General features: G+C 39.8%; 1 protein-coding gene across 4 annotated transcripts in view; it reads right to left on the bottom strand.

Annotated features, from left to right (window-relative positions):
- LOC134665694 (transcription factor cwo) overlaps positions 1 to 20,391 on the bottom strand; it is a 48,676-nt gene that overhangs the window by 11,823 nt on the left and 16,462 nt on the right. For 2 of the 4 annotated variants that reach the window (XM_063522645.1, XM_063522647.1), the window contains exons 2-3: positions 6,089 to 6,201; positions 1,184 to 1,363 (exon numbers count right to left, since the gene is read on the bottom strand). In XM_063522645.1, the coding sequence (XP_063378715.1) occupies positions 1,184 to 1,363; positions 6,089 to 6,201 (293 nt within the window). Of the gene's footprint in view, positions 1 to 1,183; positions 1,368 to 6,088; positions 6,202 to 20,391 lie in introns of all 4 variants that reach the window. The other 2 variants (XM_063522646.1, XM_063522648.1) reach the window with 1 other exon arrangement.

The raw sequence follows: 20,391 nt of genomic DNA, 5'->3' as shown, positions 1-20,391 counted from the left end.
ATCAAGATTGTTTACTTAATTTCTAATGCTAAAAAAAACGAAGTATAGGTACCTATCTCTTGAAGCACTTTTAAGTGCAACATTATTAACAAGTCCGCGGATTCCTTAATTTTTAAAATATAACGGGCAAGGAGCTGTCATCCGCGGTAAAACATTGAAAAGTAAATCCTGATTGCCAGACAAATCTAACCGAATCTGACCAGCGGTCTGACGAACTAAGTAGGAGTAAGTAAATTATTGAGAAGGGTTATTTGAACACTTACTGTCGATTCTTGTAAAACTAATCAGAGTTAAGCCGACCACTGACTAACAGGCCGCCGGACGATATCGGCCTGTCAGTTAGGACAAAAATTTGACAGTTCCGAACATCTGATCGGCCGATATCGTCCGGCGGACTGTTAGTCAGTGGTTGGCTTTATAATAAAATTCAGATACCTAACTGTTCATCTTATACCCCAGACCAAATTAACTGTTGTACAATTTTCATTGCTACTCCTAATCCTAAAAAAGATTTAACTCCCCTAGAACCCTAGAAGAGTAGGAAGTAGTTTAGTTTTTAAAAGTGATTTTACAAATACATACAAGGAAGGACGGATGCAGGGAATTCATACTTGTAGACCTACTAAGTCATTGGGTCTTCATAAGTAATGCCTTATTAACTAATGGCTTGATTACGTTGTATATAGTACCTACTCAAGACATATTAGACGTTATTTAACAAGGTAATTAACTATTCCATAATACATTTTTTTATTTAAAGGAAGACACGGAAAGGTTTACGCTTCCGGCAGGACTTGATCCCGCAATCTCTGCAATCTATACATTGCTCTTAACCAATTGAGCTACGGAAGCCTACCAGAACCTCGCAAATCTTTCCATTCCTTCCCTCATGCATACACGCCTTTGGGGTGGCGCAAAGCGATATCTAATCTATACTAGCCAAATCTACAAAACATTCACCGATGTTACCCGTTACCTCTGCATTCGCCCTTTCATCTAACAATTCTAACACAAATCTCAATCGAAACAACCCTCCTGAATAACCTATAGGCGCCCTTACATCCTTACCTCAGTTACCTCGTTACCTCAAACTCAAAACTGGCAACCCGTGCGGCTAACAACTCCACCGACATAGTAAAGACATTACCGTAGTCGCTGCCCAAGGCAAGGCCATGGTACAAACCATTGGCTCGCTCCTGTAAGAACTTGAGGTGTCGTATGGCCATCTCGATGATCTCGGTCTTCTCGACGCGGCCGCGGCCCTTCTTGAGGTATTCGGGCGGGATGAGGCGGGACAGGTCTGCGAGGCAGTTGTTCATGCGGTCTCGCCGCCGCTTCTCGATGATTCGGTGGGACATCGGGTCTTGCTGTGGGGGAAACAGAACGTGATAGGCTTTTTCATGTTACTTTTAGTATACTTATACGTTTAAGTATTTGTACAGGTGATAATGACTACATTCAATGTCTATTAGTTACCTAAAACCTCACATATAAAATGTTAACGCTTTAAAAATTGTTTTAGATATAAGTAGCTATAATATTATGTAAACCTGTGTTGTGTGCAATAAAGTGATTACTACTACTAAACTAACACATTTAATGTAGTATGTAGGTACTTAGGTATATACATAATAAAGAGAAAATGGGCGAATGTTTAAAAATTGACATAAATATGTAGGTTATTGCGTAAAAAGAAAAAACCTAAATATTAACACAATCAACAATAGTTATATAAATTAACAACAAACAATAGGTACTTTGTTACCCGGGTCATAAAAACAAATCGATTGACTCTTATTTATCAGAATCGACGCCATGATACCACCGCAAAAACCAAAGCTACCGTGTAAGAATCAACATAGATTAATACAAAGTAGGTCTATAACATACACAATAACACATAAATATACGAATAAACATAGATAGACTGCTAAAATCCGAGATAAAAATAATCCTGACTAAAATACGCTCAACTGCATTTGAGCCGCAAACAGCGATCTATAATTACCAGTAGGTACTAGGTACCTATTCACCAACACGTGAACACGTTTCTCACAGTAGGGAACTACGCAGTAGCGACACGTCACGTCTGGGTATGGACGAGTGCGGATGAGACATCATTAGTACTTGAGACTCGAGTCGAGAGCGGTTTGAGGCAGGTCAGGGTAGGGCTACCAAACACCTGCAGGCCGTAGATTCGAGACGAGACTAGCGGCCCGATTCTAACTTTAATATACGTCAACTAATAGATCTAGAAACGATATGGATTAGATATGTCAGTGTCAAATGTGACGTTTCTTCAAACAAATACGTCACTTTTGACACTGACACATCTAATCCATATCGTTTCCAGATCTATTAATTGACGTATTTTAAAGTTCGAATCCGGCAGTAGGTATATACCAACCAATTACCATACCATATATCAATACCATATAGAAATAAGTACCTAAGCTTAGTATGCACATTCCATACATTCGTTTTCTTACCAAAACGACTGTTACTTTCGCAGTCGACATCAAGCGTCAAGTAACGGAATTATCAGTAGGACTGCTACTCGACAATAGATGTCGCGACGAACGGAAAGTCTAATGCTCAACAATTTTCAGCTAATATTATTCATCCTTACATGGTAGATATTCCACCAATTCGCACGAAGCGCTTTGCTTCTACTTTCCTTATGCGAACTGCCAAGGAATGGAATTCCCTGCCGGCGTCTATATTTCCGTGTTCTTATAACCCGGCAACCTTCAAATCAAGAGTGAACAGGCACCTTCTGGGCAAGCTCGCTCCATCGTAGGCCACGTCTACGCCTCGGCTAGTCTGTGGCCATGAGTAAGCCCATTCATAATAAAAAATAAAAATAAAAAAAATTATAACCGGATTAATCGCAACTCTATTTTCAACTCCTGCTTGTAATATTAGCTGTAAATTGTTGAGCAATACACTTTTCACCAGTCGCGACACACGTGACATCTGTTGTCGAGTAGCAATATTGATAATTCCGCTACTACGAAAATAATACAGTTGTTTTACTAACAAAGCTAATGTATTGGAGGACTATGAAGTGAGAACTCTATGCTTAATACTCATTTCTCTATTACATATGTCAATACCTAGCTATATGCATTAATATTTAAAAGAGAGAGATATATATAGATTCGAATTGCCCGGGATATTGAATTATTTCTAACAAACCTGATAATTGTAGTGTTACTACTTAAAAAAACAAATCATTTTTTTTTCATAAAAAATAATTTGAACAGTTCCCTAGGATATAATCAAAAGGTTAGGATTTTGCTGATTTCATGTAACCGAAGGCACCAAATTTTGATAAGTATTTAAATTTTTTAATTTTAGTTATTTTAATTGTAGTTACTTTTAGTTTTATATTCCTGTTTATGTCTTTTAATAATTAATTCAATGTTATAAATAAAGTGGATCCATTATTATAACTAGGTACATATAACGTTGACATATCGTAAAGGATTTCTGTAAACCTCTGTAGAAACGCGGCACGTGGTGCACGTGCGTTGCTCGCATTAAAATGCAGCCTTGGCCAGAAATATGCCAGCTCCCGAGATTTTCATGGAAAACTAATATTTCTACAGAAATTTCTAGAACTGTGAGTTTAAATGAAAAATTAACCGATTTAACAAAGGTGTATAAAATGGCATTTTATGGTACCTATTTACTATTTAGCAGCAGCAGGCATGTCTCACTCCGCGATTTCGTGTCTTTGCTACAGGTAGCTAAAAGTACATCCGTTCGGCCCCAATTTTGGGGTTTGCCATAAACTGCGCGTGGCGCTGTCGCCACCTAGCGGCCATATCTGTGCTGATCGTAAAAGACGCGTTTCGTTAGAGAGTGAGTCTTCTGTACTTAGTACTATTATTTATTCTGGGGCAGCAGTTGGAAATGTTACCAAATAATGCTTTCCAAGAGAAAATATACCTACTAGGTATATAAAAAAATAGTATTTTAAGAGTTCCCTCGGTTCCTCTAGCACAGAATAAATAATAGTACTAGGCACAGAAGCCTCACTCTCTAACAAAACGCGTCTGTCACGATCAGCACAGATATGGCCGCTAGGTGGCGACAGCGCCACGCGCGGCTTATGGCAAACCCCAAAATTGGGGTCGAACGGATGTACTTTTAGCTACCTGTAGCAAATCGACGAAATCGCGGAGTGAGCCACGCCTGCCTCTAGGATCCCAGCACACCAATGCAATGTGTAGCAAGGAAAATGGGACCAGTGGGAGTTATATAAAACATTTATCTGGCTATAAAATCGCTATATCACCAGCCACCAATCAAACAAGTCGAATTCGCCTCCAGGTACAGAAATACGAGATAGTGCAGTATAAATTGGCATTAGGCCGGAGCGTGGCGGGCCACGTGCGGCGTCCACGTTGCACAACTCGCCCGCGCCTCGGCCACGTAACTCCACTCTATGGACTTGAAAAATATACTCCATTACCCTTAAATAAGGTCTACATTGCGATGGATTTGATCGGCGACTTGGGACTTTAATTGAATGAGGTATTTGACACTGCAATCGGGTTTTTATGTCATTGGTGTGTCGCTGTTGCGTTTCGAACTTTAAGTCTTTGATGATCTGTTTTAGGCGTAATGGTATTTTCGGCCTAGGACTTAGTATTACTTAATAGGCAAACTGACCGTGTAAACTACGAGATCCATGAATGAACAAGTGAAATCGATTATAGCCCAAACATGTTGAGCAACCTTATTTTGCTCAGATAACCGCCGGGGTCAAATAACTAGAGAATTGGGTAGAATTTTCCTTTGAGATAACTAGGTTAATTATCTATGAAGATTCTTTATATCTACCTAATAACTGAAGTTACTAGTGCTACTATTAGTTAAGCAAGTTCGATCAGCAAGCAAGGAAAATTCCGAACATTGACCGTTTTTACTTGCCTACATATCTCGACTGCTCGGATCAGTCTGATTGACCATCATTGCGCGGCTCGCAGGTCCAGGTCAATGAACGAAATTATATCTTAGAGTCTCGAGTCATGGAATGTATGGGATTGGGAACCAATACATTTCACGAATCTTCTCTTTCCGCACACTCTATGTTTGGTAACGATCACCCTTTGAAGCTTATATTACGGTTTTTAGTGTCTGATGATGCTGCGCGTCGAATACTATTCGAATACCACAAAGACTTTTGTGACCGCTATGACAAAACATTTCAGGCATGGAAATTAAAGTATAGCTCCCGAAGGGGTCAAACAAAATGGCGTTGAATAATTCTTTCATTGTAGTTTTATGTCTGTGAGAACGATTGGAAGCCCAATTCAGTTTTAACAATTTGTTACGGTTTTGATCTTATTTTGATACGACCTTGAAGATCGCTCAGGCTGATTGGTGCATGCGAAATGAAGTGAAAGTCGTGCGTGAGATGCGCGCCAATCACTATTAAGCAAGACGATCATCAAAGTCGTATCAAAACCAGTCTCACTTTACGTTTTTTTCGTTACGTTACGTTTGTTACGTTACGTTTGTTTTAGAAATTATAAATAGCAGCGTCAAATGCAAACTCATATGGTCGGCAGACAACCCGTGCCGTTGAAGTAATTAAGTATCTAACGCAAAAAACCATGATGAAACATTAGATTTTAGCAGTCTATGTATGTAGAGTCCGTCTATCTAAGGATGGTATTCCACTCTCTCATTAAGCAAAATGTGAGACGAAAATACACATTGGACCAAGAAATAGGACAGGTGCAATACCATCCTAAGCTAACTCTGAGCGACCGGGCCAACGACTGAAATTGAAGCGTCATCTATAAAACATCAAATTCCTATGTAATTATGATGTTTACAATTGCGCTGCCATACTTTGTCGCTGCCAAATCGGTAGTTATAGGAGTCAGGCCAAGAAAAGTCTGCAGCGGATTTGATAGCCCACGTAGTGCACGTGTTATTTTAAACGTCAAACTTCTATGAAATTATGACGTAACACTTACACTGCGTGGGCTATAAAATCCGCTGCAGACTTTTCTTGGTCCGACTCTATCTATAAATGCAAAAGTAGGTATAAAAGCGGGCATGTATAAACTTGCCCTTGTGACCTTCCCCTTCTTCAGAAAGCCGGCCTGGTAGTCCTCGTCCTCAGAGGGCGCCGCGAAGCCCAGCTGCTCGCCATTCCGAAACTCCTCGGTGGTGTTGTAGCTGCAACAAGACAAAAAATACATTAATTAACGGTACTTTTAACAAGAAAAGAACTGTTAAATTTTAAACTTCAAATCTTTTTTATAAGGAAAGAACCGAACAAAGAGCCAGCATTCTATGGTATCAGTTTGGCATTGATATAAACGCTATCGTGAACGTAATTTACTTTCTATGTATGTCGCTCGTACTGACATATTAGTGCGAAAGAGATATACCTATAGAAAGTAAATTACGTTCACGATAGCGTTTATGTCAATGCCAAACTGATGGTTGCCGTACAGAAGTGTTACGTCACCATTGCGCCACGCCACCCTAAAAGTTATATACTTCCAATCCTGATAGTAGAATGAACCTAGACAAACTGTAATATCTCGTATAGTTTCGGTATTACACAGCCATTATTTTGCTCACCCTGTATATGTTTAGTTACGCTGGGATAGGATTAGGACAAGACCTTAAAGGATTATTTGATCTTCATAGCATAACTCTACAAGAATATAACGTAGGTATGCCAGTGGTCAGGATTTTGCCGATTTATATTTCCCGTGGCTCTGTCACCTCAACAGAAGCATGCATATTTAAGTCACGTTTCCACATCTCATGACTCGTCTCATGACGACTGATATCATACCCGGCTTCACGTGTTGACGGCTATTTAGGTATGATTTGTCGTTAGTCATTCTCGCGACGTCATATCTTTGCGTCACGTCATACCATAAATCGTGGACTGGTTTATTATTTAGGTGAGAAATCTTATAGTTGAGTGAATCTAGGTAAAAAACTGAAATTATCGGATACCATAGCAGGGGTCTTCAGGGGTCCGGTTGTTAACCTCTTCTTTAATCTAGCGCTGCGTTTTCTGTGAAAAGCACCACGTGACGTGATTACCGATCAGCCGTCAAGAAAATGACGTGACGAACGCTCTGAGCGGCTACCGCGAAAACCGAAACTCGCAAATCGCGGGGATCTTTCTCTTTTACTCCAATGAAGGCGTAATTAGAGTGACAGAGAAAAATCCCCGCAATTTGAGAACTTCGATTTTCGCGGTTATAGCCCTGGCCCGGGCACGGACCGGTCTAGCGTGAGTCATCCTCAATCGTACCTATATCGGCTAAGATATCATAGAATAGAATTAGCCAATTCTCAAAATAGATATTTTTTTACAATAATACCCACTCTGTAGTCAGTTACCAATTCAGAACCGATATACGACAGCTTCTGAATTTATTCATAAATACAACGATGAATAAATCATTCAATTGTAATTCAGTATAGGTACAATATGTTTGTGAAAATCGGCCAAGAGTAAGTTCCGAGCAAACACATTAGTGTTCTGCTGTAGAGCCTACCGCGAAAATCGAAATTTCGTTGGCTGCCTCTCTGTTAGTCGTATATGCAAAAGCGATTGGGGTTGCCATATGGAAAAATGGAATATCCTGACAAAAGTCCGGACATTACCCTAAAAATCCTGACATTTCCTGGCCGGTGATTTCACGCAAATCGCAAAATGAATCCCTTATTCCTAAACCTAAACCTTTCGTGAGCTACTAGCCCTATAACTCGCCACCATTATGCTGTAGCTGTAATTCGTTTTTTTTAGCATTAGAAAGAACTTGAAAGAAGGTAAGCGATCTTGACATGTCTTTTAATTGAAAAACGCTTTTTAAAAATCAATAATTATTTATTACTTATGACAGCAGAAGAATATAAATTATCGTATTAGATTCATAATTGTTGCATATTTGCGGTAACTAATTTTTTAAATGTATTTTTCAATTAAAAGACACATGTCATCAAGATTGTTTACCTTATTTCTAATGCTAAAATAAAAAAACGAACTATACACCATTCTTCTGCCCAACTCCAAACTTTTAGCTAACTTCTAGTGGTTAGTTAAGGTTTTTAAAAACCCCTGACACTCGCCATGCCCCCCCCCCCTCCCCCGCAATCCTGACAAAGGACCAAAGATCCTGACATATCCTGATCCTGGTATGGCAACCCTAAGAGCGATATAGGGGCAGATATCGAAAATTTCTCTTAAACCGAGATCATTTTCAGCATTCTATTTGTATAATTTTTGTACGAAACCCTAAAATTATAAATATGATGCGCGTGACTCGAGGGAAAAACATGCCGGTATACATTTATACTTGTCATAAACTCATATTGGTACACGTGAATGTACATGTAGCAATTCGTGTTTGTGTGCGCTTATATTTATTTTGGGGAGTTAATATGTAGGTATGTACCCATACTGTTTGTGTAAGTGACACTTACACAACACACACAGCATTAGAAAGAACTTGCAAGAAGGTAAGCGATCTTAACATGTCTTTTAATTGAAAAACGCTTTTTAAAAATCCAAAACGATTAAATACTTACGAAAGCTGAAGAATATAAATGATCGTATTAGATTCATTGTTACATATTTGCCGTAACTTATTTTTAAAATGTGTTTTTCAATTAAAAGACACATGAAGATTGTTTACCTTATTTCTAATGCTAAAAAAACGAAATATAGAGGAAATAAATTGTATAGAGTCAGTTCAAGACAAGTCTGCATCGATTTTGATAGCACACGCAGTGCAAGTGATATTTATAAGACGTAATTTCGTAGAAGTTTGACGTTTAAAATAACACTTGCACTGCGTGTGCTATCAAAATCGTTGCAGACTTGTTTGGTCTAACTCTATAAGTAGGTATACACGTTGCTTTCCAGCGGCGAATGATTATTTTTATATAATTTTTATTGGCAAGTATTTATTCTAGACATTATTTTTTTAACCAAATACATACCAACTGGAGACAGAGATCATAATGCTACTTCTGTCCTACTCATTTCCTCAAAGGTTAACTGGAAGAGATCCCATTCAGGGATAAGTTCGCCTTTGTTGTATTTAATTGACTCTGTAACTGTGTTTCTCGTGTTTATATTTCTATGTACAATAAAGTAAATATATACATACATACATACATACATAATGCTATCTCCTTTACCCTTGCTAAGACCAAGCAAGAGTGAAAGAGATGGCATTAAGCCCAGACTCGCCACTTAGTTTTGCGGCAAGTATAATAATAACAGATACCGGTTGAAGACGTCGTGAATCGAAAACGCTCAATTCATGCCATGTTAGCGAGGCCAACTATAATCGGAAGCCAAAGTTTTATGGCTCCTCTATACGATGGGCCAACGCCGGCCACTCCAAGGGACGCAGCCATGCGGTAGAATGGGATAGCAATATCACTTGCTCCCTCTAACGCATAAATGCGTCCCTTAGAGTGGCCGGCGTTGGCCCATCGTGTAGTAGTTAGATAGAGGCCTTAAGCCCATCACAGATAAAGCGATAATAATACATATACCAAAAAGATATCTTAATGCATAGCAAGGCATCATACGATATACCTATTGTACGTACCTACTATTTGACAGAGTCCACTCCACACGCGAACTATATATTTTGGTACCTATATTACGATATCTTATAGCAAGGTTTCTTAAGATTCTTAAAGGCCCCAGTACACAATGGGCCATTGCCGGCCACTCCAAGGGACGCATTTATGCGTTAGAGGGAGCAAGTGATATTGCTATCTCATTCTACCGCAAGGCTGCTTCCCTTGGAGTGGCCGGCGATGGCCCATTGTGTACCGGGGCCTTAAGATACCTTAATACTTAGTAGGAGATCCCCCATATATGGGACCTTCACCAATCTGATTCCATGGACATATATATTACTTCGTAAGGACGCGGCTAACGAGCACTAAAAAGGGGGCCGCTACATGGGTGTGATATTTGCATTTATCACACCCCGGCGCTCAGTCGTGTGGCGAATTGCGCAGTAGAAAGTTGTCACGCAGCATAACACAAAAATGCCTTATTGCGTTGTAAAAGGGTGCAAAAACCATTATAGGAAGTATAAGAAAAAAAATGGGATCTCATATCATCGGTAAGTAATTTCCAATTAGGTTTATTTATTGCTTAAAACCAATTTTAAACGATAATTTTATTTCATTCTCACGAGCAACTAATGTTCGCTCGTACGTCATAGCGCTAATGCATTAACCTTGTAAGGACGTCATTTCTCTTTGGAAGTTATTATGAAGTAGAAATGCATACTGCGTGATTTGTATAGGTAAATTTACTTAAATATGATTAGTTGATTACCTACCGGATATAATTACCGAAATTAAAGTACCTATTGTCTGTCTTACAGAGTTTGTTCCCGTTTCTTTTACATAATTATTAAAAACATTCGAAATAACAAGATCAAGTATTTGTTATTGTTTTATTCGTTGACTTAGGTACCTAGTATATTAATTCTTGTCAGGTTAAAGTTTTTAATTAACTGTAGGTAAAACTCAAAAAAAATTAACAGGTGAGCGCTAGAAACAAAGCGCGCATTTTCAAACACCGATTAATTCACATCGCTGTATTTAATACTTTCCATTACCTACTTATATTTTTGCATCATATTTGTGGACAGGTGGCACGCTCTCGTTTCGGAGGCCAAGATTCTCTTTGGATCACTGAGCCAAAATAGTTAGTTTGTATTGCTGTTTCCTTCTTTTTTATTCCTTCTTTTTTATATCTATGTCTGATTCATATTTTCATAGTTTCATCCGTCAGACAGATTGGTGAAGGTTGACCATATATGTGGGATCTCCTACTATAAGATAGATGTTTTAGCTCGGTATATATAACGATATATTTTATTATATTTCGTCTCTCTCACAATATAGGTGCAAGACAGAGAGCGATATATATATATTGGTATCATATTATCGTATGTGGTGTTTATCTATAGTGATATTACTTTAAGATATATTTCGGTATCTTACGGTATATTAATATAATTATACTATCGCTCCGTCTGTGACGGGCTTTAATTCTGCTGGAACTACACGTGCTAGCGTCATATGACGCGACACGTGTGAACTTGCGTCACGGTCACCGTCACCGTAGCCTTCATCCTATATTCTCGGATATTATAAACGTACATTAATTATGCGTTAATTTGTTCTGTTTACGGCAATTCGCCCACGCTCCACACTGTTAACCTGTCCATCGGTAAACCTGTACGGTTACCATCAGTTTGTCACTGACATAAACGCCGTCGAGAACGTAATTTACTTTCTATACATCTCGCTCGCACTCGCATATTAGTGCAAACGGGATGTATAGAAAGTAAATTACGTTCTCGACGGCGTTTATGTCAGTGACAAACTGATGGTAACCGTACTTGACCCCTATTCGACAAGCGACGTTTGACGTATCGTGTTGATCTCCCGTTGATGTGGGAAAAATCATAAGTTCTCGAATACGTACATACAATGTCAAACTTTGACATTCACAATCCACAGTTAGGGTGACAAGCAAACCAAACCGAACCACCCTTAGTTTAGAGTTGAGTTTTGGTTGTACCAAATGATATTATCCACCGTTGATGGAATCAACACTCAGTATGCAATAAAATCAACTGTTGATTTGACGTGGATGCGAAATCTGACAGTTGTACATGTCGAATTTGGCCCCTTATTATAAAAGGCATATGGTCCACCGATGCACAGTTAAAACGTTGATAACGGTTTTCAAATAATATAAAACAAGAAAGATGGCTGGGACGATTTGGAAAATGATTTATAGTCAGACCAAGCCAATTCGGCAGCGATTTTGATAGCACAGTGCAAGTGTTATTTTAAACGTCAAAATTCTATGAAATTATTAGGTTAAATAACACTTGCACACGCTGCCGAGTTAGCTTGATCTGACCCTATACCTATGTAAGTATATATTTATATTTTAGCTCCACGGCTCCACGTACTTATTATTGCATTTCTATAGTTTCCGAATCCCAATCCAATGTCCGACCTAAGTTTGGGTTTCGAATGTTTCGATTTTTCGGCAAAAAATTATGTCAATGACAACGCCAAAAAAACTTCCGAAAGTTTCGGCCGCGCCTAATAAAGCTGTATTTTCTGTAGGGCCCAACCAAAGGTTCCGGTCGGCAATAACTCCGTTTTCGATCGAACACTATTTTATTTTTTTGTTATATTTTTTCCGTATTAGAGTCAGACCAAGAAGTCTGCAGCGGATTTGATAGCCCACGCAGTGCACGTGTTATTTAAAACGTCAAAATTTTATAAAAATTTAGACTTACACCTTACACTGCGTGGGCTATCAAATCCTCTGCAGACTTTTCTTGGTCCGACTCTACATACCTACCTTGGTTTTACGGAAGTAGGTACCTACGGAAAATGTCAAACACCAAACGCCGAATATAGCTAAGACAAGTGTGTAAATAGGTGGTGGGAGTCTCGACATTGACCCCAAGTATATTTTCCGATACACACCGAGAAACTGTTTTAAAGCTCCTCTTCACGTTGGGCCAACGCCAACGCCAACGAGGGACGCAGCCATGCGGTAGAATGAGATAGCAATATCACTTGCTCCCTCTAACGCCTAAATGCATCCCTCGTTGGCGTTGGCGTTGGCCCAACGTGAAGAGGAGCTTTTACATATTAACACTGCAATTGTTAAATTTACCTCCGCAGACCCAGGGAGGGCCCAGGCCACAATAAAGATTAAAAACCAAAATATTACTTTGCCTTTGCTAATCCGTGAAAAGATAACGTGCTAGTCATCAGTGCTTTCTTGCTTGGGTTAGCACTGATTGACTAGCACGTTATCTTTTTGCGGATTAGCAGAGTAATATTTTGGTTTTAATTAATATGGGTTTACGCAATGTAACACCACAATGAAGAATTAGAAGCGTTGATACTGTTGATAGCATATGCGACTTTCTTTTAAACTGGAGTCGGGGTTAGAAGATCTATTTAACCCAAAACCTATTTGAATTAAAAGAAAAAATGGACTGTCCGGACTATTGCCAGTCTTCCGTAAATTCCTGACGTTTCCTAGAAATTTATTTAAGATTCAAATGATTTAATGATTTAATCGCATACCAAAAGTATTTTTTGGCATTTCATGCAGGCTTATTTTTCTGTTCATATAGTCTCGACCATAATTTCATAGAAAAAGAAACTCTTATACCCGCAAATCTTCAGAAAATTCGTGTTTGTACGGGAGAACGGCAGACAATTTCATGGAATGCTCTACCGATATCTCGCCAATTCCTCACCGTCATGTCAGATATGAAAGTTATTAATAAACAATATGTCGATATTTTATGGAAAAAACGTTGGCAACTTATCTCTCACGTGTTTAACCACGTTTCCGGCGGTTGCTGGGTTGTGTTTGAATAAGCGTGTTTTTTTTAACCTATGTGTAAGAAAAACATAGTTGTTAGTCAAGTAGTTCCGGAGCTACCGTACGTATATACATATGTAATAATCGTCTATTGCGACCTATTTTTGCTTCGGCGTGATAGAGGGCGTGAAAAAAAGGATAGGAGTAATAACCCCCTAAGCCCCAACCTATGGCACATTGCCCTAAAAACCAAAAAGTCACCGACTATGACGTGACGCCCGCTCTGCAATCGTGCTCACTCGTGAGATTAGGTATTTATTTAGGTTTCTAAAAAACCCGAGTCCCCCCGCAATCCTGACAATGGACCTAAAATCCTGACATTTCAGGGGAAATCCTGACGTATGGCAACCCTAGCGCCGACAGATACATGAAAAAGGGTGGAAGTAAAGTGCCACTATTAACGTCCTATTTTCATAGGAATTTGACCTCTTGCAAAGTCTTGCAGAGCTCGTGCTGGAGGCCTACCGCGAATCACGTTCGACGTGTTGTCTCCCTGTCACACTTACGTGTAAATTACAAGTGCGACACAGAGGCAACACGTCGAACGTGGTTCGCGGTAGACCTCTGAGTTCGCTTCGTCCCACTACCGTCCCGAAATCCAGTTGGTTTTTAGGATTCCGTACCCAAAGGGTGAAACGGGACCCTATTACTAAGACTTCGCTGTCCGTCCGTCCGTCCGTCTGTCACCAGGCTGTATCTCACGAACCGTGATAGCTAGACAGTTGAAATTTTCACAGATGATGTATTTCTGTTGCCGCTATAACAACAAATACTAAAAACAGAATAAAATAAAGATTTAAATGGGGCTCCCATACAACAAACGTGATTTTTGACCAAAGTTAAGCAACGTCGGGAGTGGTCAGTACTTGGATGGGTGACCGTTTTTTTTTTTGCTTTTTTTTGTTGTTTTTTTTGCATTATGGTACGGAACCCTTCGTGCGCGAGTCTGACTCGCACTTGCCCGGTTTTTTAAGAGAAAACGACAGCATAACTTCGATTGCATGGTGGCGGCGGTTCGGACCCGGGTATGTCCTTAAACTACGTCCAAACCAGCGGTGGTAGGTCCCGCAAGGGGCCGCCTGGTTTGCTACCACCCTCCCGCCGGAGTCAGGCGCCAAGCAGCCTTGCTGCGTTTCGTCTATGTGCGGGAGTACCAGTGCCTTTGGGGGATGATTGGCTGTCAGTTGTGTTGCATAATGCCGGTTTTTGGATTCTTGAGTGACGTCGGGCCGAGCGGCTCACGCTGGAGGGTAGCGGGATCCGAGGCACGGTCTTGCCGGTGGCCGACCGCAGGAAGTTGGGGGCCCAATTGTACGACAGCCACGTACGAGAGGCTGCCCCGCCACCTAGCGAAAAATCCTGGAATAGCTCCACCGTGCCAGATGGCGACTGGACGGGAGGACCCGGTGGGTTATTTCAGGGGGGCTCGGGCGTCCCCGCAGTCTCCAAGTGAGCTCCTCATTGTCCGGATTAGCTCAAGTGATCCAATTGGTAAACACAACACCTCGACAGGCATTTTTTTCACCCATCCCACACTCCACAAACATGAAGTCGAAAAGGAAAAAGAATAGGGTTAAACACCGGCTGCACTTCCTCCCATTGAAAGTGCACCTCACCAACATCAGGGGGTTGCACTCAAATATCGATCCGGTCCACCACCATCTTGAAACCGAAAAACCGCACCTATTCTTTTTGACGGAGTCGCAAATCAAAACCCCAGCGGACGCGTCGTACCTCAACTACCCAGGCTACTCACTGGAACATAAGTTCAGAGCACGTGCTGGGGTCTGTGTGTACGTCCGCGATGACATTTGCTGCAAGCGTCTCCGTTGCTTTGAGGCTGCCGGGTTTTCCATTTTGTGGATTATGGTTGACTCGGGCTCAGAGAAAACTCTGTATGCCTGTGTCTACCGATCGCACAGCGGAAACCAGGAGACAGTAGAGGAATCAGAAGTCCGTGGATCGTGCTGAGGTCGTCGAAAATAAAATCAAAATAAGCAATTCGCAAGGCAACAGAAAATGAGGCTTATCCGTTATTTTTCGGGAATGACAGCTCAGTGACACTGACAGTAGACATGGTTTTTTTTCCATCTCGTACCATTTACGACGCGCAATGGAATTATTGGGATCTGCCATTCCACCTCACAAACGTCATATCGATCATTTAAAAAATTATATTTAATCAATAAAATGAAATAAAAATAAAAGAGCTGCATTTCCGTGATTGCTATAATGAATACTATCGGAAAAAAATATAATTTGCCTATCTTCAAAAAACTTTACCTACCCAATTGTTTCATATTTGCCGTGACTTATTTTTCAAAAGTGTTTTTTAATAAAATTACACGTCAAAATATTGTTATTTACCTTTTTTCTAATGCCGAAAAAAAACAAACTAAAGATTTAAAGATACCTACACGAATTTAGAAATTCGCGGGACGCTCACTAAACTTGTAAACTTGTTCCATTTCCATTGTTGGTAGCTTGAATGTTCATGTCAAATATTTGATGTTATTACAGATTGTCGTTTTAAAATGAGAGTGTAACTTCGATTGTATGGCAGCGGTTAGGTTCGCGTAACACTTAATAGTGGATAATGGTAAAGGTTGTGTAACAGGTCTGCTTGTGCTTGGTGCCTGTTGGCAAGGTAAGTCGGCACGAGTCGCTGATTGTCACATACACACGTAATGTTATGGAATGTCGCTCATTAATGCCAGCGGCAGCCGTTTGAACTAATTTTACCTACATAAAACTTTTAACGTAGAAATCCCACGAATACGAAATCTAAATTCCAAAATTCTCCAACATCATCGAACAAAACAAATCATCGAAATTCAAAAATTGTCCAAGTATCTGCGTAATCTACGTTCCTTTCACGCTAATAACAAGAGCGATAGAAATGATCGTAGGTCGTAGACTTTTCGCGGTAGCTGCCCGGCGCCGCACGTGCTGCGTTCACGTGAATTTGTGAGGAATCACGCCACGCCAAACCGGCTACGCCGGTAAGGCCGTTGCTTTTTAAATAAAATGAAATAAAAATAAAAGAGCTGCATTTCCGTGATTGCTATAATGAATACTATCGGAAAAAAATATAATTTGCCTATCTTCAAAAAACTTTACCTACCCAATTGTTTCATATTTGCCGTGACTTATTTTTCAAAAGTGTTTTTTAATAAAATTACACGTCAAAATATTGTTATTTACCTTTTTTCTAATGCCGAAAAAAAACAAACTAAAGATTTAAAGATACCTACACGAATTTAGAAATTCGCGGGACGCTCACTAAACTTGTAAACTTGTTCCATTTCCATTGTTGGTAGCTTGAATGTTCATGTCAAATATTTGATGTTATTACAGATTGTCGTTTTAAAATGAGAGTGTAACTTCGATTGTATGGCAGCGGTTAGGTTCGCGTAACACTTAATAGTGGATAATGGTAAAGGTTGTGTAACAGGTCTGCTTGTGCTTGGTGCCTGTTGGCAAGGTAAGTCGGCACGAGTCGCTGATTGTCACATACACACGTAATGTTATGGAATGTCGCTCATTAATGCCAGCGGCAGCCGTTTGAACTAATTTTACCTACATAAAACTTTTAACGTAGAAATCCCACGAATACGAAATCTAAATTCCAAAATTCTCCAACATCATCGAACAAAACAAATCATCGAAATTCAAAAATTGTCCAAGTATCTGCGTAATCTACGTTCCTTTCACGCTAATAACAAGAGCGATAGAAATGATCGTAGGTCGTAGACTTTTCGCGGTAGCTGCCCGGCGCCGCACGTGCTGCGTTCACGTGAATTTGTGAGGAATCACGCCACGCCAAACCGGCTACGCCGGTAAGGCCGTTGCTTTTTGTAATCAGTCTGTATTATTATTTCTTTTATAGGTAAGCAAATGTTTGTTTTTCGACTCTAACCATATTCAACGAGGAGAATAGGGTGTCTAATATTTTATTTCAAAACCTTACGTGGGCCATTAGACACTTCAATCGCCATAATATGCTGTATAGTTACTGTAAGACCGTCCCTTTCCTTTGCCTAACGCCAAGCTTTTAGAGCTAAATTAGGCTAAGATAAGTATGCAACGATTTTGATAGCACACGCAGTGCAAGTGTTGTTTTAAATGTCAAGTTTCTATGAAATTATGACTATGACGTATAAATAACGCACTGTGTACCTATGCTATCAAAATAATTGCAGACTTTTCTTGGTCTAGCTAGCTTCTAGTTGTTAGTTGGGGTTTCTAATAACCCTGTCACTATTGGAAGCGTGACGCTGGCCATTATTTAAAAGATAGTTTGCATTTGACTATGTCAAGGCCTGTGTTCTTTTTATTGTTAAAACCACGACAGTATTCATTGTTAACATGTCACGTAAGATTTTATAATAATATATATTAAATATTACACTTATTCCCAACTCCGTTTATAACTCGACACCGCATAAATCTAATAGTCACTTGCCTTGTCCCCCCGCAATCCTGATAAAGGACTAAAAATCCTGACAAGTCAGAGGAAATCCTGAGGGGCTGCCGCAAAAAACGAAATTCTCAAATTGCGGGGATCTTTCTCTTTTACTCCAATGAAGGCGTAGTTAGAGTGACAGAGAAAAATGCCCGCAATTTGCGAACTTCGATTTTCGCGGTTATAGCCCTGGGCCTTGACGATGACGTTCGGCAAAAGGCAAGTATGGCAACCCTACCTTTACTTTCCTTATGGGCTGGAAATCATAAAGAAATTTCGGCTGTCCCATAGAAAGCATATGTGAATTGCATTATCGTTCAAACAATCTAACAAATTTCAAGCTCAACCAGCGCTAGTTGCTCAAAAACTTTCAAGATTTAAAAAAACGAACTACCTATAGCGTTTTTCCCGTACTATGACGATGATTTTCTTCCACTTCGCTCACGGAAGCCTAATTAAAATTGGAAAGTTCTCCAACGGCCTGGCACTTGAAGGGCGTGAATGAAGGGCGTCACGATCTGGAAGTCTCCTCTACACCGTGCTAAGGGCGACGTGACGTCACCGACACGTGCGGACATCACGTGAACGGAAACTTCCGGCGCTGCGGGTACTCTGGCCTTCAAAAGGGTTATTTCCGATAGGTAAACGTTATATATAGCCTCCACGACACGACATGACTGCAGGTGGGCAATATCAATTAATAAGATAACTAAGATAAGCGATCGCACGATATTATAGTTTTTATCTTTGGGTATTTAAATAAAAGTAAGCAATTTGCACATTTTCGGGTAATAGTTACCTATAACATTTATTGGTGCATCAGTCACTGAACGACCTGACTTTAACCTACATTATTTGATCATGTATGTTTTCATTAACCCTCAACCGGCTTAAGGAGCCATTTGAGGGTAGATTTTGTTTAGGTACCTACTTTTATCAGTAAAGATAAGATACAGAGTATAGACACGGACCAGGAACACGCTATTAAGTTTTCATGCCAAGTGATACGTCAATAAAATTATGAAGCTTATACAGGTTGTCCTTAGGCATTGGACAAATCCTGAAATCCCACGTAGGATTACTTCTCAGGAATGCTCTAACGTTGATATTTTTTTTATACTGTACCTACTAGCTGTACTTTGTATAGTGGTTCTAAATACCCTAATTCTAATGCATATGTACTTTTCAGTTTTGTTCAATAGCTAGGACTTTGGACACCGTGTAGTTATATGTAAATATGTATTCTGACTGCCTAAGGCCCCATTCGCACGGCAGCTTTTTCAACGCGCGTTAAAAAAGCATTTGGATGACACAAATATACATGTGTATTTATTCACATTCACGATAGCGGTGGCGCTTTTTATCAAGCGTTCTTGGATTTTCGGCTTTAAGCCTTAAATTGTTAAATTGAATTTAGAGTGCGGACAGATACAAGCGTTTTTTTACCGCGCGTTGAAAAAGCTGTCGTGCGAATGGGGGCTAATAATAGTTTGTTCAAAGTTAGCGTTTCGTTTTGGTATCAATCAAATAACAGATGAAACTAGAAATTTATATGGCACATAACAGTAGATCCTCAGAATCAATCAATGTCAGCGTCATCACAACATCATAATAAATGATAACGCAAATAACCTGATAAGTGATAACCGATAACGTCGCCGATTTGTGATCACCATCGAGAATCACACATATAGTAGATATTGAATGTGATTTATTTCCTAACATTTCCTAATGGCTCCTCAACATGATGGCCTAGCGCTGGACCAGCTAGATGGCCAATGCGATGGTTAAGAGCACGCAGTAAACCATCCGACTAAACTACCCTCTCTACATTTATTCAAGACGCCTAATCAGAAAAATTAACATAAACATGTCATAAAAACGGTTTAAAACGTCATCGAAAAGGTTTCCACTCAACTTGGTGTCAATGTCAACCTTTTGAATACCTTGACGCTGGTATTCCGTGGAAACTGTTCCAAAAAACGCGATATTCTCCAATGTATAATCTAACTAATCCTAAGAATTACTGTCAGTTTATAATGATTCTATTTCTGAATATCATTAACAATATTATCAATATCATCATACATCTACCCACTGATCACCCACAAAATAGACTACACACAAATAGCCTACCCTGGGGAACCACCAAGTTACGTTACACCGCGTTGTGTGCCGCGTGCCCGCCCGTGAGCACGTGGACTCCAACGCTGCCGATTAATTAAAATAGCCCTAAACAAAAAGAGCTGGAATTAATTTTAGGCAGTTATTTAAAGTTGAACAAATAAGCATAACAATAGGACTTTGTCCGAAGTTAGAAGAAACTTCTTCAAACCTATTTTTAATATTTTTATTTTTGAACTTTGCGAACTAGAGGGCTTCATCACTTTTTTGTTCTTTAGTATATACGAATATGTAACATCTATTTCGGTTTATTTATACCTAACCGCTTAAAAGTTTT

The sequence above is a fragment of the Cydia fagiglandana genome, chromosome 7, assembly GCF_963556715.1.
Source record: "Cydia fagiglandana chromosome 7, ilCydFagi1.1, whole genome shotgun sequence".
NCBI lineage: Eukaryota > Metazoa > Arthropoda > Insecta > Lepidoptera > Tortricidae > Cydia > Cydia fagiglandana.
Note: the sequence above shows the minus strand (reverse complement) of the source record. Positions and strands in the feature narration are given on the sequence as shown.